General features: G+C 44.6%; 1 protein-coding gene across 1 annotated transcript in view; it reads right to left on the reverse strand.

Moving 5' to 3' along the window:
* Positions 1 to 23,986, reverse strand: part of ASIC4 (acid sensing ion channel subunit family member 4) — a 450,624-nt gene that overhangs the window by 30,774 nt on the left and 395,864 nt on the right. Inside the window, exons 2-4 of the mRNA XM_073634312.1 lie at positions 19,099 to 19,243; positions 6,552 to 6,679; positions 1,095 to 1,254 (exon numbers count right to left, since the gene is read on the reverse strand). Of these exons, the coding sequence (XP_073490413.1) occupies positions 1,095 to 1,254; positions 6,552 to 6,679; positions 19,099 to 19,243 (433 nt within the window). The remainder of the gene's footprint in view (positions 1 to 1,094; positions 1,255 to 6,551; positions 6,680 to 19,098; positions 19,244 to 23,986) is intronic.

Consider the following 23,986-nt stretch of genomic DNA (forward strand, 5'->3'; position numbering starts at 1 on the left):
ATTTTATAAAGACAACAAAATACATGCCACAGCAAGAAAAACAGGGGAGCTGACGCGTTTCACACTGAAATTAGTGCTTAATCATAGCTTAGTTGATGAGTCTGAGACTGTGGTCACTAATGTATCATTAGCCACATCGCTTTCTTGGTCAGAAAATCTTACATGTTTTCATCGATGTCTGTTGGATCGGGCAGGGAAGAAGCGAGGTTTCTTCCAAGTGTAAACCTTATCGATCTCATAATATATCCGATCACGTGTCATTTTGCCTCTTTTTATATCAATGACCAACTTTTCCATCTTATCCAGTCTCTTATTTAATCGTCCATCCAACTCCGCAAAAACCAGCATGGGACTGTAAACCAGCAAGATCTTTTTGTATTGCTGTCATTTCAGTTTGTAAGGTTTCCAATTCCTTCCTTATGGAGGTGATTAAGATATCCATAAGTTTAAATGAACAACTAAACAGCTATGATTAAGCACTAATTTCAGTGTGAAACGCGTCAGCTCCCGTTTTTCTTGCTGTGGCATGTATTTTGTTGTTTTTATAAAATAAAGGCGATCATCATTTGAGTGCGGCTGTCCAGGACTTTTCTCACATTTAGCAGTACGACTGCAGAGGCTGGTCGGCAAGTGGTTAAGCAAAAAATAAAAAATCCACAAAAAGAAGGCTTGATCTGTCTAAAAAAAAAAAAAAAAATGATAAAAAATTTTGTTTGGGTACAGTGTAGCATGACCGCGCAATTGTCATTCAAACTGTGACAGCGCTGAAAGCTGAAAATCGGCCTGGGTAGGAAGTGGGTGAAAGTGCCCGGTAGGCAAGTGGTTAAATCACAAAAGTCGCAAGTTGCATGACTTTGGAGTGGCAGCGGTGTGAGTGTGAGCAGAGCCTCAACCTAAATCTGATTACCTAAAGTCTAAATGGGCATGACATGGGGGTAATATTCTCAGACTGCCTTGTTACAGGGGTGGATGTTGGTAATAAAGATGGCATTGTATGCCAAGGAAAGCCGTCCTGTACTTGATGAACAAATATCACAACCGGCACGCCCAGAAAACAAAAACCAAAGAGGCTCCCCCCACTCCACCCCCAGTACCTGGCATATGCACCATACGACAGTCGCACTTCCTCACCACCGATTCCTTCTCACACTGCAGCCGGCAGGCGGAGATGCTGTAGGTGCTGTACCCGGGCAGGAACACCTCTCCTGGGACAGGGGCTCTGCAGTTTCCCCAGGGCTGAGGTAGGTAGGTTAGCTGTGATGCAAAATGCAGATTTGTATCATTAAGTGTTAATTACGTTACTGTTTGATAAATTAAAGAGCAACCCAGGCTAAAATATAAAAAAACACATTTTACTTCTCTTGTGCATACCTTCAAAAGTCATCATGTTAAAGTGACTCTAATAATAATCAGAGTGACTTTAATTTAAAGTGGTTGTAAACCTTTACATATACCCAGTGAAGTGACTGGCCTCAGGTGATGCATGGAGATCCTCCTACATAAGTTGTACCTGTTTATCGACAGTCTTCTCTCCATTCAAAAAAATGCAGAATTTATAAAGCTTGTCTGAGAGTTCAGAAAACGGGGCAGAGAGCTGAAGTTATACTCTGCAGAGCTCAGTGAGGAGAGCTTTGAGAGCTGATTGGAGGGAAGGGACACACTCCCCTCCACACAGCTTGCAAGAACTGAGCTGAGGCTGTCAATCTGCTGGGGGTCCCTCACCTGTCACCATTTTTCTCTTGGTGTCAGGAAAACTTGTCAGAAGTGACTCATGCATATTGCAGAGGAATGAGGCAACAGACAGAAATGACACTTTGGGGTTGATTTACTAAGGTTAAAAAGACTATGCACTCTGCAGTTGCTCCAGAGCTTAGTAAATGAGCAGAAGATCTACCGACTTCTATCATCCAATCGTGTGCAAGCAAAAATGCTGTTTTTTAAATTTTCCTTGCACGTGATTGGATATTCTTGGCAAAGTTAAGCTTTACCTCATTTACTAAGCTCTGGAGCAACTGCACTTTGCAAAGTGCACAATCTATTTGCCTTTAGTAAATCAACCCCTTTGGCTCTGTTCCCACGTATGGGGGCGACAATTGCGGTAAAAATGCACAAATAGAATAGCGGGATGCCCGTTGCCCAAAAGATGCTCCTGTATTTCTTTTGAGCGACGGGTGTCCCGCGATTCTGTTTGCGCTTTTTTCCCCGCGATTGTTGCCCAGGAAAATCACGCCGCAATTAAATTGGGGTGCAATTAAAATAAATGGGCACCGCACACATGGGCGTCCTGCGATTTGCCGCTATTGCGAAACACGGGCAGAATTGCGGCGGTGTGAACAGAGCCTTAGTGCTCTTAATTGTGACAAGTCCACACTATAGAGAGACATGCTTTGTTCGGATTTCATGTCTGAGGTTTACAACCACTTTAAAGCACCAGTTCTGTAAAGCAGTGGGCAGGAAGCTAAGGCACTTGGGTGGGTTACAGAAGAAAAGAGCTCAGAGTGGGTGTCGCCCAAGAGCACAGAGGAGGCGGAGCAATGACACAGACTTTCTAGATTTGAAGACATTGAAAAGCATCGCAAGGGTACTCAACCTGTGGCCTTCCAGCGGTTGCAGAACTACAAGTCCCATCATGCCTCTGCCTTTGGGAGTCATGCTTGTAACTGTTCAGCCTTGCAATGCATCATGGGACTTGTAGTTCTGCAACAGCTGGAGGGCCGCATGTTGAGCACCCATTGATGCAATGTTGTAGAGCAGGAGTAGGGAAGTCACAGGAATGCTTGTTACTTTACAAATATCTTATCAGGTTACTCGGCTCCTATAAATCTATTTAAATCGTGTTGCCAGAGCCGCTCTTCAAGTCAAATATAATTGATGGAGTTATTTATCTTTGTAAAATATTAGACAAGCTTTGTTTACTGCTCGTGCCGTCTAGCCGCATTCCCAAGACAAAGTTCATGGCACCAAGAGTGTATTTAACATCTTGGCAAATGAATGAATCTCTGCCCAGGGTGATATCGACTTTTTATGGTAAACATATCAATACATTCCTTATTTGTCAGTAATTGTTCAGTCTCCATTAAACAAAAAGGTTCTTCTTATAAAAGGCAGCCAGACCCAGGCCCATCCACAGGATTCACTAGCCAGCTGGCAAAGGGTGGCCGAGAGCTGAAGGTGAAGAATGCCAATTCAGAACTTGACTAGGGATGACCCGAACACCGCCCCACCCCCCCCCCCCCCCCCACCCCCCCCGCCCCGGTTCACACCAAAACTTGCGAACAGGCAAAAAATTTGTGCGCTCACCATTAAAGTCTATGAGACACGAACATGAAAAATCAAAAGTGCTCATTTTAAAGGCTTATATGCAAGTTGTTGTCATAAAAAAGTGTTTGGGGACCTGGGTCCTGCCCCAGGGGACATGTATCAATGCAAAAAAAGTTTCAAAAAAGCCATTTTTTTCAGGAGCAGTGATTTTAATAATGCTTACAGTGAAACAATAAAAATGAAATATTCCTTTAAATATTGTGCCTGGGGGGTAGAGTTGCCACCTCCTTCTTTTAACCCGAACACATATGCATTACACAGGTTCTGAGGCTAATTTAATGAAGATAAGGCACCAAGTGAGTTTAATTACCACCTTAATCAGCCACAGGACCTGTGTAATCAATATGTGTTCGGTTTTTAAAGGGATGAGGTGGCAACCCTACTGAGGGGTGTCCTTAGTATGCCTGTAAAGTAGTGCATCTTTCCCGTGTTTAGAACAGTACCACAGCCAAATGACATTTCTAAAGAAAAAAAAATGCTTGTGGCTGTAATGTATGGTCGGATCCTGACAATATAATTAAAAATCATTGAAAAAAACGGCATGGGTCCCCCCCTAGTCTATTACCAGGCCCTTTGGGTCTGGTATGGATTTTAAGGGGAACCCCGAGCCGAAATATAAAAAAACAATGGCATAGGGGTCCCTCCTAAATCCATACCAGACCCTTATCTGAGCATGCACCCTGGCAGGCCGCAGGAAAAGGGGGGGGGAGAGAGAGTGACTCCCCCCTCCTGAACCGACCCAGGCCACATGCCCTCAACATGGGGAGGATGCTTTGGGGTCCCCCCAAAAGCACCTTGTCCTCATGTTGATGGGGACAAGGGCCTCATCCCCACAAACCTTGCCCGGTGGTTGTGGGGGTCTGTGGGCGGGGGGGCTTATCGGAATCTGGAAGCCCCCTTTAACAAGGGGACCCCCAGATCCCGCCCCCCCTATGTGAATGGGTATTGGGTATATTGTACCCCTACACTTTCACCGAAAAAAGTGTCAAAATAGTAAAAATGACAGAAGACAGTTTGGGACAACCCTTTATTAAAATAAAAATGAAAAAAAAAAGCAACTCCATTTTTGATCACAGCATCTGACGACCCTAAAAAAAAAAAGAAGGAAAAACTCTGCCTCCAAGGGAGGCGTCCTGCGACTGCAGGCTTTTTCCAATGACAGTTGTTATATAGCTAAGGGCGGGGCCACCTGGTGACGTAAACAGATGACCCCACCCCCCTCTGGCCAAAATAGAGAGGGTGAATCTCCCTATCGGGGGCACAAATAGCAATAAAAACCTTACAAGTGTTCTCAACTCCATTGGAAACAACAAAAAAATGTTTGCCTTTAGTTATACTTTAAAGCAGGGGTCTCCAAATTTTCTAAACAAAGGGCAAGTTTACATAATCATATGGGTTCCCCTTTATCTCTAGACCCAAAACAATGTCTCCTAAGCCTTCTTCCTGATCCCGATACAGATACGTTTTTGATCATATTTTTACATGAAACGCTATTTACGGCTCATAAATTGATTGCGTGGAACTGGATGCAGGCAATCACAAAAACGTTCGAGTCTTGACTCTCAACCCCCCTACACACTATTAGATTTTCTGCAGATTTTTGTCTTCAGATTTAACAAAACCATATAATATATGAGGTCAAACCTTAGGAGTTTCAATTTGTATGCAATCAGGCAGGCCCTTGCACTACATGATCTTGGTAAATCTGAAGACAAAAATCTGCAGAAAATCTAATGCTGTGTATGGGGCCTTACCCTTCCTTACAAAAGGCTTATCTACATGCATAGAGGATGTGCTACTAAATTTAATAGAGTGTGGGATAGATGGTTGGCACAACCCACCATGCGTGTCGGAGATGACCGGTTCATACATTATTGGGCTTCCATGCTCGGGCTATAGACCTGGCACACATCTGCTAGTTATATACTCATGAATTGTACAATGTCAAATGCATTTGTCCCTGTATTTTTTGCTTTTTCTTTTTGTCCTTTGTTGGCCTCTTGTTCTGAACGATTAGCCTACATGTAACCTCTGTACTAAATTGTACTTTATGTGTGTGAAACAAAGGGCAAGTTTACTTTCCTTCAGACTTTAGGTGGGTTGGTCTGTGGCCAGTGGGAGTAAAAAAAAAAATGCCCCAGCAATAGTGGGAGGAAACAATGCATCATCTTTGATTGTAGTGGGAGTAAAAGTGCCCCATTGTTGGTATCAGTGGGAGGAATAGTGTCCCCTTGTTGGTTTCAGTGGGAGGAATAGTGCCCCATTGTTGGTATCAGTGGGAGGAATAGTGCCCCATTGTTGGTATCAGTGGGAGGAATAGTGCCCCATTGTTGGTATCAGTGGGAGGAATAGTGACCCATTGTTGGTATCAGTTGGAGGAATAGTGCCCCATTGTTGGTATCAGTTGGAGGAATAGTTCCCCATTGTTGGTATCAGTGGAAGAAATAGTGCCCTATTGTTGGTATCAGTGGGAGGAATAGTGCCCCATTGTTAAGATCAGTGGAAGAAATAGTGTCCTATTGTTGGTACTAGTGGGAGGAATAGTGCCTCATTGTTAATATCAGCAGAAGGAATAGTGCCCCATTGCTGGTATCAGTGGAAGAAATAGTGCCCTATTGTTGGTGTCAGTGGGAGGAATAGTGTCCCATCATTGGTGTCTATGGGAGGAATAGTGTCCCATCATTGGTGTCAGTGGGAGGAGTAGTGTCCCATCATTGGTGTAAGTGGGAGGAATAGTACCCCATCATTGGTTGCAGTTGTGGATGGAAGAGTGCCCCAAGGGCTGGATAGAGACAAGCAAGGGGCCACATCCGGCCCCCGGGGCCACAGTTCAGGCACCACTGCTTTAAAGAGTAGAAATTAACAGGGCACAAATACGGGGCTGTATTGGTGGTACATGAATGTATCTTTGTACATTGCCACTGCTGCTTCCAATGAATTTTACAAAGCTTTTAACTAAAAAAATAAAGGATCTGTTATATACTTTTATATATTTGGTTTATTTGATTTGTGGCACCTTAAAAATCCTGCTGTCCTATATGGTTGTTGTGGCCCCCTCCTCCCCTCCTCCCCCCAAAAAACACTGTCTGCCTAGTCTAATTTGCAACAATTTTTTTGCCTAAAATTTTTATTTCAGATGCTCTCAGAGATGAATTCCAGAATCCAGAGCAGGATGAACTCTACCAATAAATGTTTGGCACTTTACAGACGAATACACACAACGGTCCTACCCTCTGCTCCTGGCATGAGACGAAGGTCTGGAATCCGGGGGACACTCCGAACCCCAGCTGGTGGATGTATGGGGGCTCATCCTGGCTGTGGATCTGCACTCTGATCCCGGCCTCAAATGACGTTTCATCTGCAGAGAAGAGAGAGAGACGGCAGACGGTCATGGTGCTAATTGTATCGGTCTTGTGGTTGCATTTAGGATTCTAATGTTTATCAGACACCGCTGGTCAATTTGTGTTGCTGTAATTAGTGTCTCTGGTTCTTCTTGTACTCTGCTAAATTATTCATCAGGAATGTTGCTGATCCAAGATTTAACCCATTGTGATATGAAACCATGTGCAGGTCTGTATTCTGGGGTACCGTGCTAGTTATGCAAACGTTACAACTTTTTCTTACAATTTACATTGTTTTAGGTTGTATTGTAAGTAGGGATGCACCAATACCATTTTTTTTTTACAATGAGTACAAGTACCGATACTTTTTTTTTCAGTACTCGCCAATACCAATTACCGATACCAATTACCGATACCTACCGCAACTCTTGTTTTAACTTCAGCTGTCAGCAATGGTAGAAAGCATTGAAAAGTTATTTACAAATGGAATAAATAGATTTTTTTTTTAACTTAGCACTTTTTCAATGTGAAATGTGTAAATATATGTTAATTTATATGTGTAAAAATATTCACTAACAAAGCAAACAAAAAAAAAAGTTTTAAATGTTTATCGTTTATAAAATAGATGTGAATAAAAGAAAAAAAGCAGGAAAAACGGAAAATTTATATCAAATACTTACCGTAATTTTCCTTTCCTGATAGGCTCCATGGCAGCATACGTGTGGGTAGGCTCCGCCTCCATAACTACCCAATAGGACCCCCTCTCCCATAAATCTTTGCTCTAGGCTGCTATCCATGTTCCGTAACTAGCCTACTCCAGACATTTTGGGAGGGACTCCTGCTGCCATGGAGCCTATCAGGAAAGGAAAATTACGGTAAGTATTTGATATAAATTTTCCGTTTTCCTGACAGGCTCCATGGCAGCATACGTGTGGGAAATAACTCGCCCAAAAATACACACGGGCGGGCAAAAATGTTTGAGCAAAGAAACCAAATTTATTTTACATTGTCAGCCGACAATACTTGTAAACCAAAATTAATAGATGACAGAGCCGCAGGCTCAACACAATAATGAGAAACAAATGTGTTTATAGAAGACCAGGAAGCCTCTCTACAAATGATTTCAGGCGCGACATGCCTTGAAGCTGCCCACGAGGTCGAGATACTTCTGGTCGAATGAGCCGTCACTGCCTCTGGAGGAGCCAAGCCCTTTGCCTTGTATGCCCTCTGAATGGTCTGCACAATCCAAGAAGAGATTGATCTGACCGAAGCTCGCTTTCCTTTGTTTTTGCCATGAAGAAGAACGAAGAGGAATTCCGTTTGTCTGAATGGACTTGTGACCTCCAGATATTGCTTTAGAGTGTAGCCTACGTCAAGTGGATGAACATCCTGATCGTCCGATGATCTGAAAGTAGGAAGTACAATCTCTTGATTTTCATGAAAGACTGAGGTCACTTTAGGGTTTGACCCAAGCATGGGAATCAACACTACCCTATCTGGAAAAAAGGTTAGGAAAGGTTCTTCTGAGCCTAAATTTCTAATCTCTGATACTCTTTTAGCCGACGTCACGGCTACTAAGAAGGTGGTCTTGAGCGTGAGATCTCTCATGGAAAGAGGTTTGTCAGGATCTGATCCGAGATTGGAGAGAAAATCCAAGACAATAGGAAGGTCCCATTTGGGGAACCTAGGTCTTCTCTGAGGTTTAAGCCTGATAGCTCCTTTAAAAAATTGACGGACTAATGTATGATTAGCCCACGATACTCCTGTGAAGGCCGAGATGGCTGAAACTTGCACTCTTAGTGAGCTGACTGCTAAAGATAGGTCCAGCCCTGATTGGAGAAAACTTAGAATGTCTTCTACTGCTGGAGACTTACACGGATTTGACCGGGAAGACATGTGATCAGAGAATTTAGACCATATCCGTTCATATACTCTGTTCGTACTTCCCCTCCGGGCACTAAGAAGAGTTGGAATAGCTTCTTCCGGACAGCCTAGGGATTCAAGCCTTTCCCTCTCAAGAACCACACCCTGAGGTGTAGGCAAGATGGGCATGGGTGTAACCTCGAGCCTTGCGACAGTAGATCCGGCCTGAGAGGAAGGGGAACTGGGTCTTGATAACTCAGGAGTGATAACAGAGGAAACCAAGGCCTGTTGGGCCAGAAAGGAATCACTGCAATGATCTCCACCTTCTCTGTTCTGAGCCTCCGGAGGAATTGCAGAATCACCGGTACCGGAGGGAAGGCATAAGCCTTCTGAAACTTCCAACGCTCTGAGAGAGCATCTATCCCGTAAGCCTGAGGGTCTCTGAACCTCGAATAATATCTGGGCATCTTGTGATTGCATGGAGAAGCAAATAGATCGACCTCTGGAAGTACTCCCAGGGTCAGAAGCCACTCGAACACCTCTCTGTGGAGAGACCACTCGTTGTTGTCCATTTGTACTCTCGAGAGGAAGTCTGCCTGTACATTCTGGACCCCCGGAATGTAAACTGCCGAGATGTTGGACAAATATTTCTGAGCCCAGCTCATTATTGGCTCTACTTCCTGTAGCAGCGACCAGCTGCGGGTTCCACCTTGCTTCTTTATGTAAGCCACCGCGGTTGTATTGTCCAACCTTAGCATCACAGATGAACCTTCTATTAGGTGACGAAATGACAGGAGTGCCTGAAAGGCGGCCTTCAGCTCCAGGATGTTGGAGACAATCCCCCGAGCGGAAAAACCCCATCGGCCTTGCGCCACTTCTGAAAGGCAGTGAGCGCCCCAACCTCGACTGCTGGCATCCGAGGTTAACGTGACCCATGAGATGGGCATGATTAAATGGTGATTGCGCAGATTCTTCCCTTGAAGCCACCAAAGAAGAGACGTCCTCATGGATGACGTAAGGTGTATGCGCTGGACTTGGCTGGAAGAATCCCATTGCTGAAGGAACCCTTTTTGGAAGGGTCGTGTATGCCATTGGGCCCACTTCACCATAGGAATGGTAGCTGTCATTGTGCCAATTACTTTCAGGCATTGGAGAGCTGAGAGGTGAGACGACGCTAGGGCTGCGTGTATTCTGTCCCGAATCACTCCAATCTTCTCCTCTGGAAGGGAGATGGTGCCTTCCAATGTGTTGAAGTGAGCCCCTAGAAACACCAGAGATTGTGTTGGCTCTAAATGGCTCTTCTCTAGATTCAGAAGCCACCCGAATTCCTGCAAGGTGGAGATGACTAAGCTCCTGTGCTCTAACAGTTGATCTTCGTTCTGAGCTAGGAGAAGTAGGTCGTCTAAATAGTGGTGGAGACGAACCCCTTTGATACGGAGTAGAGCCACAACTGACAACAGGACCTTTGAGAAGACCCGAGGTGACGTTGTTAGGCCGAAGGGTAGACATGTAAACTGCAGATGTTGATTGCCTACCGCAAAGCGGAGGTACTGCTGAAATTCTGTTGCAACTGGCACATGAAAGTATGCATCTTTCAGATCGATTGAAATCATCCAATCTCCCAGATGTATTGAGTGTTGGATCGTAATTAAAGATTCCATTTTGAATTTTTCTTTTCGGATAAAAGAATTGAGATGTGTCAAATCTATTACTGGCCTCCATGTACCGTTTTTCTTCTGTATCATGAACAGAGGAGAATACATGCCTTTGCCTTGTTCGTCTTCTGGAACAGGGACGGCTGCGCCTTGATCCAATAAACAGCTCACGTAGGTTAATAGGACCTGCTTTTTCTCTTCTGAACCTGGAAGAGCTGTGGGAACAAATCTGAGTCTTGAGGTATTGCTGAAAACCCACTTGTGACCGGAGGAGACCGTCTTGACGGTCCAGTAATCTCGAATTGAGGCCGCCCAGACATGCCCGAAGTGGCGAAGACGAGCCCCCACCTGGCATGCCTGAGCGGGCCCAATCTCAAAAGGACTTTGTGGCGTCCTGGTTACCAGAGGAACCCCCTTTTACGGGTTTCTTGAAAGAAGACTGCCTGGCTTTCCAGGATCTAGAGAACTCCCGACCAGGTCTGTAGCTGCGCGCATCCCTAGCGCGATCAGAGTTTTGTCTTCTAGGAAAATTGCGTTTCTGATTTTGTAGGCGTCTGTCTTGAGGGAGGAAACCAGACTTCCCACCTGTGGCCCGGGTTATGGCACTATCGAGTTTATTGCCGAACAGTGAAGAACCTTCAAACGGAATTCGGCACCAAGCTTGCTTGGAAGCTGGGTCTGCCAACCACGGACGGAGCCATAGGGCACGACGAGCTGAAACAGCTGCCAACATAACCCGGGACATCAGGCGGATGACATCAATAGATGCCTCCCCAAGAAAAGCTGATGCCAGCCTGATCTCTTGGATAGGAGAATCTTTAGCTGTTTCAGTAGAGATACCTCTTAAGAACTCATCCACATTATCAGACCAAGATTCCAAAGCTTTGGAAACTGCAGCTATTGCAAGTACTGGCTTACATGCCATTCCTGACGTCAGGTAGATCTTCTTTAAATCTGCATCAATTCGCCTTTCCAAAGGATCTTTAAAAGATACAGTGTCTTCCAAGGGAAGCGTTACATATCTTGCTAGTCTCATTAAAGCCGCATCCACTAATGGGGCTGATTCAAGGTGCTTTACTTCCTCTTCCTTGAAAGGATATAGTTTCGAGACCTTTGACTGCATGGAACTTTTCTTGTCCATTTTGCTCCATTCTTCAGAAATGACCTCACCTAGCTCAGAGAGAAAAGGAAAATATTGTCGCTCCTTATTGAGCTGCTTAAAAAACTTCCTCTGTTTTGGGGGGGAAGTAACTGGATCTTCCCACTTCAGGGCCTCCTTTACTGCCTTTACCAAAGAAGGAACTAAAGCGTACTCAAACCCCACGCCAGGATCTTCCAGATCCGATTCGCTGTCTGAAACAGGAGCAGAAGGGTGACTTGGTTGGGAGGAATCCCATGTCTCATGCACAGAACCTTCGCCCACTGGAGGGCATAATGGGTCTGATGGGGAATCACGGGGCTGCTGGGCTTCTCTCTCCTGTATAGATTCTTTCACAACCCGCCTAACCATAGATTCCAAACGCTGGTCTGCACCATCCCTCTCATCTGCGGCTTTAGAAAAGCAGTGATCACAGAGAGATTTGTCTGTTGGAACAGGCATCCTACATCCCCAGCATGATTTCCCTGAACTCTCTTTAGAGTGAGATGAAGGGGGGTGAGAAGGATTCTTATTGCGCTGTTCAGATCTGGAAGATTTATGATGGCTAGACCTGGAGGAAGATTGCCGGTGGTGTGATTTTGATGATCCACTTCCTTTATGAGAACTACAGTGTGGATCAGACCTAGTAGGGCTGTGAGGAAAGAAACACAGAGAAGATAGAAAAGAAAATCAGCTGGTGTCCTACTCTCAATCCTTGTACAGGCAGAAAGGCAAAACTGCAAACATACCTGCTACAAGCGGGCTGGCCACTAGGGGGCAGTGAGGAGTCCATAATGTCAATACAATAGGAAGCTGCAGAGACAGATTCACAGGATCAGCTGACTGACAACAGACTTCCAACCCCAGACAATAGAGATTGTCTTACCTTGAACCGCCAAGATAGTAGCCCCGGGAAGTCGCTGTATCCCCCACGATCATTCCCAGGGCTCTGAAAGCTTCTCACAGCTTTTAAAAGTGGCGCCCGTGACGTCATCGCCGACGTCAGACGCGAGACGCTCGCGCGCATGCGCGAACCAAGCCTCGACTTCGTATTGGGTCCGCGCATGCGCAGAACGCACGCCGGTACCCGGAAGTCACAGAGAGAGCGGCTGCTGGAACGCAGAGAGCGTCAGCGCCAATCTAGGACACCAGGAAGCAGGAAGAAAACACACAGAGGTATGATACACATAAACACTGCTGCCATATGTGAATGAAATAAAAAAAAAACTTTACCACTCCACCTACGATCACCTGGGCCGAGGAACGCCTTCCATACACATACACACCGGACTTGGCAGCAGATAATGGTCGCCTGAAACATTAGGCAATAGACCGTGCGCACATAGACGAACCGATCCAATCTTCAGCGCTACTCTGCTTTACACTCCATACCCTGCTTAACAGTCAGGGCCTATCGGAGGAATCTTAGGCACTCGGCATCATCGATCGTAGGGAGGATTTATCTTCAGGTAGGAGAACCAACACCTGGTCCTACGGAGGAGGACAAAAAAGGAACATGGATAGCAGCCTAGAGCAAAGATTTATGGGAGAGGGGGTCCTATTGGGTAGTTATGGAGGCGGAGCCTACCCACACGTATGCTGCCATGGAGCCTGTCAGGAAATAATAATTAAATGGAGGAGAATAGAGAGTTAATTAAGGATGATTGGAGTAAATTAAGGGTTATTAAGGGGTAAAGCAGAGGAACATTTGTTCATCCCTTTGATCTGCAGATGAAGAAATAGACATATACAAAAAGAAACAATGTTTCTTTTTATTTTAGTGTTTCAGGGCTGAGCAATGTTGGTAATAAACATTGGCAGCTGCTGTTTTTTTTTTGACAGCTCCAATTACCAGACTGCTTTAAAGGGGTTGCAAAGCCTCCTATGCATTAAGGTGAAAAAACACCTTGCACTCTCCAGCCCCCCCGAGCCCCTGTTTTACTTACCTGAGCCCCGAATCTCCGTGGGCGCGTTCCCGCCTTGCTTTCTCCCAGCTCCTGTAGGCTCTTCATTGGATTCTTGATAGCAGCGCAGCCATTGGCTCCCGCTGCTGTCAATCAAATCAATGACACAGCGCGCCGGGGGGGCGGGGCCGAGGGATACACTCGGCGGCTATGGCCGCCGACTGTATCACATGGGAGCGCGCCCGCAGGCTAACTCCCTTGGGAGAGCGCTTTCTAGAGGGGGGTTAGCTCTTGCAGGGAGGAGCCGAAACAGCCACCGAGGGACCCCAGAAGACGAGGATCGGGGCCACTCTGTGCAAAACGAACCGCACAGTGGAGGTAAGTATAACATGTTTGTTATTTAAAAAAAAACAGAAAACAAACCTATACAACCCCTTTACCACCGGGGAGACCCAATGACAGTTCAAAGAGCTGAGCCTGAAAGTATTGGTTTCAGGTATCGGTGCATTTGCACGAGTACCGATACAAATACTCGGTATCGGCACCGATACCGATAATAGTGTCGGTGCAACCCTAACTGTAAGATATGTCCATGCAATGCCACCACCACCAAGGTTAGAGACTGTACAGTATGATGGTGATTGTATTGTATACACGGTACCACACATACTTACAGATTATGATTGCACCACTCCAGATTGATGCAGAGACTATTATATACAATTCTATAGTCACAACATGCAGTTTCATTGGATAATAGAAACAGGAGAGAAATATCTTGTAAGTAATACAGGATTTGCCTTTGGTGACCACCTTCTGAAAATGCTGGTTGCTGTCTCTGGCTTCACTGATTCATTGTTGATTCATTGGTTGGAGTCCCTAGACCAGCCATTCCCAACTAGGGTTCCTCCAGAGATTTCTAGGGGTTCCTTGAGCAACAAGCAACTTCTGCCTCTCAGAGGAGTAACCACTGATATCAATGATCTTTTAATTATCTGTAAGTGGGGATTCTTTCCAATAACCACAAATATAAGGAGCCTTCTTTCCAGTGACCATCACACTAAAGTACTGTGAGTTGTAGGTACAGTAATTATTAGCAGGGGTTCCCTGAGACCAGAAAGTTATTTCAAGGGTTCCTCCATGTTAAAAATGCTGCCCTATACTATTTATTGTACTTAAGCCCTGTGAAAAGGGGAGATCCAGGGACCCTTAAAATGCATTGGATGTTTGTTGGTCATTTACTGAACAAATAAATCATGGTTTGACTCTGGCTGGATTGTTGATTTGGTGCTTTTTTTGGTGCAACTAAATCTAGCTTCATTCTGCCTGTGAAGGTTCTCAATTCTCCAGGCCTTGGTATATCTCCTGGTATGTCTACTGGTAGTAGTTAGTCACATTCAGCTGGGCTTGTTCTGTAACGTTGAAGACATTTCATATCTTCTCCACAGGGCCACTGATAGGAGGTTACAGGCAGCCCTCCTGTACGGCGTTCTGGCCCCACCAGGTTAGCAGGGGGGCCTGGCAGTACCTGCCTGTGGGCATCTCATGGTTCACCAACTTCCTAAACCCAGGTCCTATCCTTCTCTGCTCCTCACCCCTGATTACAACACCCAGAATCCCCTGTGCCTAGCAGTGAAGGGGCGTGGCCAGGTGAAGCTCCCTATGTGGAAACTTTAAAAGTTCTGCTGAAAACTGTGCCAAAGGCGCAATGACAACATAAGGGACTCTGAGTAAGAGTTTAATGGGGGATTCAGAGGGTGCAGAGAGCAGGATATTGAGGAATGCAGAGTGAGGTGTAATGGGGACTACAGGGGGTGCAGAGTGAGGAGTAACAGAGGATGCAGGGGTGCAGAGTGAGGTGTAATGGGGCATACAGGGGGTGCAGAGTGAGGAGTAATGGGGGATGCAGGGGGTGCAGAGTGAGGAGTAATGGGGGGTGCAGAGTGGGGTGTAATGGGGGCTACAGGGGGTGCAGAGTAGGGTGTAATGGGGAATGCAGGGGGTGCAGAGTGAGGAGTAATGGGGGATACAGGGGGTGCAGAGTGAGGTGTAATGGGGGATGCAGAGGGTGCAGAGTAAAGAGTAACGGGGGATGCAGGGGGGCAGAATGAGGAGTAACGGGGGATGCAGGGGTTGCAGAGTGAGGAGTAATGGGGGATGCAGGGGTGCAGAGTGGGTTGTAATGGGGAATGCAGGGGGTGCAGAGTGAGGAGTAACGGTGGATGTAGAAGGTGCAGAGTGGGGTGTAATGGGGAATGCAGGGGGTGCAGAGTGAGGAGTAACGGGGGGATGCAGGGGGTGCAGAGTGAGGAGTAACGGGGGATGTAGAAGGTGCAGAGTGGGGTGTAATGTGGAATGCAGGGGGTGCAGAGTGAGTTGTAATGGGGAATTTGGGGGAGCAGTGTGAATTGTAATGGGGATACCAAGGGTGCATAGTACAGGACAATAGGGAATACAGCATGTGGGGTGATGGGGATGAGGGGCCAAAGAGTGTGGGGTATCTGGGGGAGTGAAGTGTAATGCAGGGTTGATTTACTAAAGGCAAATAGACTGTGCACTCTGCAAGTGCAGTTGCTCCAGAGCTTAGTAAATGAGCAGAAGCTCTGCTGACTTCCATCATTCAATCATGTGCAAGCAAAAATGCTGTTTTTTTTTTTTTTCTTGCATGTGATTGGGTATTCTTTACAAAGTGAAGCTTTACCTCATTTTCTAAGCTCTGGAGAATCTTAACTTGCAGAATGCAATTGTACTTTGCAAAGTACACAGTCTATTTTTGGGAGATGTAGGTGGTGCAGAGAATGAGGCAGCAGACAGAGGTGACACTTTGGGGTTGATGTACTAAGGGCAAATAGACTGTGCACTCTGCAAGTGCAGTTGCTCCAGATCTTAGTAAATGAGCGGAAGATCTACTCACTTCAATCATCCAATCATGTGTGATCAAAAATGCTTTTCTTTAAATTTTCCTTGCACTTGATTGGGTATTCTTTGCAAAGTGAATCTTTGCCTCATTTACTAAGCTCTGGAGCAACTTAACTTGCAGAATGCAATTGCACTTTGCAAAGTGCACAGTCTATTTTTTGGGAGATGTAGGTTTTGTAGAGTGCTGGGTAATGAATTTAGAGGATGTAGAGTAAGGTGTAAGGGGGGTTGCATGGGGTGTTGGGTAGTGGGCAGGGCCGCTTGTAGGCAAATGCAGTTCTCCACTGTAGGTGGCACTCAGCCGGTGCAGTACTGCAGCTGGAGAGGAAGTCAAGAGAACCTCTATGGTTTCCTTGGCCCCTAGGCAGTGTTTTGATTGGCTTTGATGCATCCAGGTGACCCCACCGGCCATTTTGGGTCAGCAGAGCCTTTTTAAGTGCCTGCCCCCAGACTTTGGTGCACTTTTTTGGCAAGTGAATAGAGCAGGGACAGTTCACCCGTCTGTCAGGGAGAGTGAATAGTGGTAGGGAGAGGTTCCGGACAAGTACAGACAGGCTATGGACACACCATCCTGCATCGGAATTCTTCCCTTCAGGCTCAGACTGGCCAGACTGCATTCCGTCTATAGAGACAGATGCCGTTGCTGCATCAGATCCTGCTCCAATCTACAAGTTTGCACAGGACTGTGAGAGGTCCCAGTCCCTCCCACTGGGGTGATTGTATTTTTGGGCTGTGTCTTCAATACAAGTTTTATTATTTGCAGCCGGACTCAGTGTGTTTATTGCCGCCGCACCACCCTGCTCCTACTCATATGCTGATGGAGGGGGGGGGGGGTGTCTGTATGGGAACCCTTTGACTTCTAATGATGGCCCTGCTTTTCCAAGCAACTTCTTCAGTTCCAGTGTCAAGTTTACTTTCTGTACATTCACCGGAACTGAAGGGGAACTGAGAATGCCAATTGGTTGTGCTGCAATGCTCATGTGATAACAAGGGGCATGCTGATAGGGGTAGAGTGACGTAGAGATGACTTGACTACTTTGATTACCATGTTGTCTTTATGTTGACCTACTCACATTGGGTCTGGATGGTTCCCCATTGGGAATTTCCCACTTGAGAGGCAGTGGCTTCACCTTGGCTTACTTATTTAACTGCTTCACGTCCACATCATTGTAAATAGAACCCTACTGTTCTGGGACGACGTCATCTGACGTCCTCCCAAGAACGGGCCGCGATCTGTCACCCGCTGCGTCCACCGTCAGCCCGGTGGACACAGGGGATGACTGATTACTACACTGGCCTACTGCCAGTGTCATGTGATAGCTGTGACCAATCACAGCAGACCACATGACAGTTGTAAACAATGAATGGCTTCCTTTCATGCCATTCAATGAATAAAATTGTGTTGCTAGCTGTGATTGGTCACAGTGATCACATGGCAGAAACAGGGCCAATCACAGCCCATTTGTACCATGTGGTTAGCTATGACCAATTACAGCTAATCACATCAATAGACTATGTCTACACACTGTCATTCAGTAAAAATATTTGCTTATAACAGTGAAATTCACTGCTATAAGCAAACATAGAATGTACAAAAAAAAAAGGAAAAAACTCTGTTTAACTCCCCAGAGTGGTACAGTGTCAATATGGTAACACTGTATTGCGCTGATAACAATATGTTAAAAAAAAAGAAAAGAGAAAAGAAAAAAATATTTAAAAAGATTTTAAAAAAAAATTATTATTATTTTTTTTTCTTACATACTGTCACCAGTCAGTGTTCCTGATCACCGCCACACCAGTTATATGATGATTTTGTACTGCACTGTTGAAAGTAAGTTAAAAAATAAAAATAAAAATGTGAAAAAAAATTTTTGGGAATTTAATTTTCCCCAAAAAAGTGACCAGAAATTACAACTTTAAACACGCTACGCTTCTTACTAATTACCTCAGACTGTCTACTTTCCAAAAAGGGGTAATTTTGGGGGATATCTGTACTGTCCTGGCATTTTCATGCCTCAAGAATTGAGATAGGCCGTATGTACATCAGGACTGATCAATGTTCAGATATATCCCATAGTTTGTGGACTCTATAACTTTCCTACAGACTAAATAATAAACACTGATTTGGGTTATTTTCACCAAAGAAATGCAACAGAATATAATTTGGCCTAAATTTATGAAGAAATATTATTTATTTGCAAAATTTTATAACAAAAACTGGCCTTTTTTTGTTTATTCAAAAAAAAAAAAAAAAACCCCAGTGGTGATTAAATACCACCAAAAGAAAACTCTATTCGTGTGAAAATTATTAAAATTTCATATGGGTACAGTGTTGCATGACTGCTTTGAATAACTTTGTCATTCAAAGTGTAAAAGCTGAAAATAGGCCTGGGCAGAAAGGGGGTAAAAGCGCCTGATATTGAAGTAGTTAAATAATTTAATAAAAATAAGGTTACAAAGAGTGTAGCTTCCACGTATTACAGATTCCCATTGGTGACTGGATCTTTATAAAGAAAAGGTGTTATCTGCCCTACCCAGCTCTCTGTGGTCTACAGAACACCTTCCCCTGATTTTACGGAGATGGGGAAGGGTGTGGTGCCCTGTTGTTCAGCAGAAGAAAACGGGCAGGGCTGACAACACTGCTTGGGATTTCAGTGCAGAAGAAACAGTGTTGTCCGATAGGGGAAGTTGGACTTCATTTCTGGTAGACCAATGAGTACTTGATGCATTATTAAAGAGACAATACATGTGGAAATTTGCATGTATTGGGCGCTATGGAGAAAATGCTTTTTTTGGAGGTTTTTTTATCCACGTAAATTTTATTTATATTGTACATGATGCCTTGTATACTGAAATATGAGATATGTAGTGTCCATGAAGTGGGTGTCACACTGTGTACACAACAGGTAAGATGGATGTAGCTGTGTATTCTGCCAATAGGACCACCTGATACTCACTGGTCTCTCTCCAGATAGGCAGGTATTCCTCCTGCTGAATGTCAAGCATTATCTCCAGTCCATTTCCCATACCGCCCTGTCGGGACACTTTTGGGTTATTTTTGTCAGCGTTGAAGGTGTAGCATTTCCCGTATCTGGTATACACCTGTGAACAAGAAAAAAAAAACACTAAGAAAAAAGAACACAATGGGTAGCACACAGACTTCTGTAGATGACCATGCCTCCAAGCCTCAAAGTAATATCTCTGTCCTATTAGGGTTACCGACATTAAATCCCATTCAACCAGCCATGTAAAAACATTAAACCAGCCTTCCTCAACTAGGGTTCCTCCAGAGGTTACAAGAGGTTACAAGGGGTTCCTTGAGCAAGGAGAAATGTCTTTCTCTCAGAAGTAACCACTGGCACCAATAATCTTTTTAACGTTCTGTAAGGGGGGAAATGTTTCCAATGACCACAAAGGTAAAGAGCATTCTCCCTGGTGACCATCACACTAATCTATGGTGATCTGTAGATATAGTCATTATACAGGGGCTTCTTGAGACCAGAAATGTATTTCATTGGTTCCTTCACCTTAAAAAGGTTTATAAAGGCTGTATTAGACAGTAAATAAACCTCATGGATGTGTGTGCAATAGGACTTGTGATTGCCCATAACACCCCATCTGACTTTTTAACCTGCTCTAGGGAAATTCTGAATAGTTGCTATCGGGATGCAGTGATATCTTGTTTAGGGCCCTTCATACAAAAACACCAATATTTCTGAAAGAGGGAACATGTTAAAAATTGTTTAAAAGTAACAGTTGGGTTAGCATAGATGTCATAGCATAGGAAAAAAGAATAAGGTATAATTATATTGCGGACTCAAAGCAATTTATCGGTTGGGGCAGATGGTGGGACAGCCATCTTGGGCGTGCTCAGTGGAATATATGGGTCAATTTTAGATAGGAGCCAATTAACCAAACAGTAGGACGTAACCAGGGCACCAAGAGGAAACCTGCACAAGCACAGGGAGAACATGCAAACTCAATGCAGATGGTGGCCTGACCAGGACTCGAACCATGGACCCCAGTGCTGCATGGCACTATATTTACATTTTAATATTCAGGCATACAATCAACCTGTAATACATGGAAACATAAAAACATGGAAATAACGATATAATTAGAGATCCGGAAAAGAAGAGAAGTTAAAAGCTGAAGTACATCTACTACACAAATTACACCAAAACTTTGTTCAGATAACATCTAGGATCTGTAAGTATCATGCAGGGCTGGGACAAGAGGGGAAGCTGGGCACAGCGGAGCAAGGGGCAGAGAATGGACACAGTAAATTAATTCTACAGCATGCATTAACTTTGGGGGGGGGGGCACAGTTCAACATCCTTGCCCTGGGCGCTACATGAACTTGTCCCGGTACTGGTATCATAGTTATGGGCATGGTAAGAGACTGCAAATGGAAAATCACAATTGCATTCGTTTAACTCACAGGGGTAAAGTCTTCTTCTGTACAATTTTTCCCACAGTACATGCAATTGACAAGCATGCCATCTAGGTTGTCCCCCGTGGCGCTAGGTAGGTCAGCAAAAAGCTCGGTTTCATGGTGAATTCCAAATGAAGAAAAGTTCTGGGGATATTTAGTGGTTGCATTCAGCTGCTGGACTCTACAAAAGGTCACGGATGGAAAGTTGAGCTGTCTGGCCCATATCATCTTGACATTGGTGTGCGTTGGATAGGACAACAGGTAGTAGAAGTGCTCTAATGACCAGGTGAAGAAAAGACAGAAGGAGGCAATGAAGGCTGCCATCCAGAGCAGACGGTGGAATAGGGAGTATAAGGACCTCAAGTGGCTCAGCCCATGGATATTGGTGGTTCTCAGGAATTTATCTGTGGCTTCAGCAAAGGTGCCCTTCTCCATGATGAAGGTCCTACGGAAGTTCAGTGAAGGCCCTACAGAAGTTCAGCCACACAAGGAGAGAATAGATGAGACGGGCTTCAAGTTCAGAAGAACGACTATAAATGAGAGAAGATAGGATGTAACGCAGATACTAATAGATGGAGAACACAGTTATCTCTGCAGTTATTAGCTGAAATCTTGTCCATCTGAGTGGTAATAACTGGAAATTAACATCTCCCCATACACACGTCACTATCTAGATCTGTCCCAGGAGAGAGTAGAACTGGGCAGACTCCAAGCACTTTGTGCAGCAGGGTAATGGCTTAGTGGAAAGTGCAAGCATATCGACAGATAAAATAAACTAAGCACTGACCAAGTTTAAAGGGAACACCCTGGGTAAAAAAAAAAGGCACTATACCAATGGCAGGTTTCGTACACTTCAAATTCCAGTCTTGTGATTGAAAACTGCAGCAGTACCCTTGCTGATGGTGATGTTATTTCGATTTTGACAGCTGTGCGGATTTGTTGCGCCAACGGGAATGGGAACCAGTTGAGTGGGACTGCATTGTGTGCAATGGCTAACTGGTTCTCTGAATTTTTATCCCTCCTCTGTTCAAAAACTGCTTCAAAAAATTGCTCTTAGATACACTTCAAGGGCTCGTATACGCTTTTAGTTTTCGACAGGTGATTAGGAGGTGATTTGTCGCCTCCTCACTGCCTGTTTTAACATGGTGTCCCAAAAGTGTCCAAAAAGGCTGCGGGCAAAGAAAGGAAGGTGGGAGCAAAAACCTATCACAACTGGGTACCCACTGCTCCCCCAAAAAATTATTGTGCCAAATGTGGAGGGGGTGGGGGAAGGACATAAAGGCAAACATCCCTTAAAGTGGAAATAAACCCTCCTATCGTTTTCAGCCAAGGAAGCCACCATCTTGGCCTCTGTTTAATCTAGAACTGCCATGATGCTGCACATTTGATCAGTTATGACACCGACCATTGGATGGTTTGACAGTTTGGTTGAGAGCACAACCAATGGGAGTCTTACATTTCTGGCACATGCCGGAAAGGTAACTGTTTAATGGATGGGTTTACTTCCGCTTTAAAGCAGTGAAGTTCTGCTTTAAGGGACAGTGTTTGCGGGGCAGTAAAAAGGGGCAACTGAGCCACCCAAAATGCAAATGTAAATGAGGCCTACAAAAAACATAACTGAAGGGAGAGAGACAGGAGGATTTGGTTCCAAAAGAGGGGCATGGTGATGGCCGTGGCCATAGTCTGGGTGGGTGTATTTGACCCTCCAATTCTCTCTTGCTGCTGAAAAAAGTGTACTGGCAGTGGGTAGGTTGGAACTGAAGACTTTTTTTCCTCTGGTACTGAGGGCTGGGTTGGAGGAGGATGAGACAGATTAGGAAGGGAAATAAATCATAACTTTTGTGCTGTCAGCTCCACATTAAAACGTACAAATCTTTCATTTTCTAATCTCACCACACAATGTTAAGCTTTGTGCTTGTGTTCTGTAATTATCAAGCAAATGCAATTTGCCCTAAAGCTGCCGTTTTTACATAGAAAAAGCTGTCCTGCCTGGCTCATAACTGAAGAATGACATTACTTTAATTAAACAGCCCCTAAAATCCTGGTGAGGACTGACTAAGGAGGACATCCAACCCCCAAACCAGATTTTAATTACATTGTGTTTGAGCAATGAGGAATAAGATGAAGAGAAGGGGTAGAGGAAATTTTATTCTGTGAGCAAAACAACATCAGTTAGACAGGACCATGTTTGTGGGATGGGTGGGTCGGGTGTGCCGCTGTTTAGGGCACAAAGGTCACAAGGGGCAACACCAATGCTCAGAAGATACAAATTATGATTTTATTTTTCCTTATTTTGTTTTATTATTTGGGCCAGTACTGGACATTTTTGTGGCTTTCCTAAATTAATTGCATGACTCATGTTTTTAGTTTTGTGGATTTACTAAAATAATTACATAGCTTTACAAAGAGGGAAGTAATTTGGATACACTTATAAAGCCTCTAAATTTATAAACAGTATATACATACAAGTTTGTTGGCACTTGATCATCACATCTATATATGAGCTTGTTGGAAATCCTATTACTAAAATTCCGCTCTTCTAGGAAGGCTTTCTACAAGATTTTGGGGTGAGTCTGTGGGAATTTGTGCCAATTCAGCCAAAAGCGAGGGTGAGTCGGTTTACAATTGGGCATATAGTTGTGCCACATCCAATGTTTACAAGAAATGAAACAAAATCCCCAGGTGGCGGACTTTTAAGGCACAAAATGGTAAAAAGGTATATTCTAATATGAAACGTATTTATTGAAATATGAAAAATACACAATATTTAATAAAAAAAAACATGTTGAGAATAAACATTCCATTCCGGTGTTGTCATACAAATCAGAATACATATAACGGACTAGTGTTTCCTGTACCCAACGCGTTTCGGAGTGAAAATGTAATCCTCCTTCTTCAGGGGTATAGTTTAAACAAGAAACTCAGTATTATAGACTGGAAGTCACAATTGTTTAATAGAGGTGCCAAGAGGAGTTGTTTCCAAATTGCTTGAGCCACAGAGTTCAATATGCAGGCATACCTCAAAAACAGGACTGAGTCCTGGGCTGGGTGCTGGAGCGAACGGACACATTATTCCTACAGCTGTGGCATTCACAGACAGCCTCTCCTCTTGTTGCGTTTTTCTTACTACACAAATAGCAACGCAGCCAAGTCATTTCCACGCACCACTGTGCAGGGTCCTTTCCTGCTTTTCGGCCCCAGTGGGTCCTCTGGCTTCCCCTCCTCCGGGTTGGTGTTGTGTGGGGGTGGGGGAGCTGGACCAACACATATGGGCCAGGCATTTTCCTGTTTTTGAGGTATGCCTGCATATTGAACTCTGTGGCTCAAGCAATTTGGAAACAACTCCTCTTGGCACCTTTATTAAACAATTATGACTTCCAGTCTATAATACTGAGCTTCTTATTTAAACT

Source organism: Aquarana catesbeiana, linkage group LG06 (assembly GCF_042186555.1).
Source record: "Aquarana catesbeiana isolate 2022-GZ linkage group LG06, ASM4218655v1, whole genome shotgun sequence".
NCBI lineage: Eukaryota > Metazoa > Chordata > Amphibia > Anura > Ranidae > Aquarana > Aquarana catesbeiana.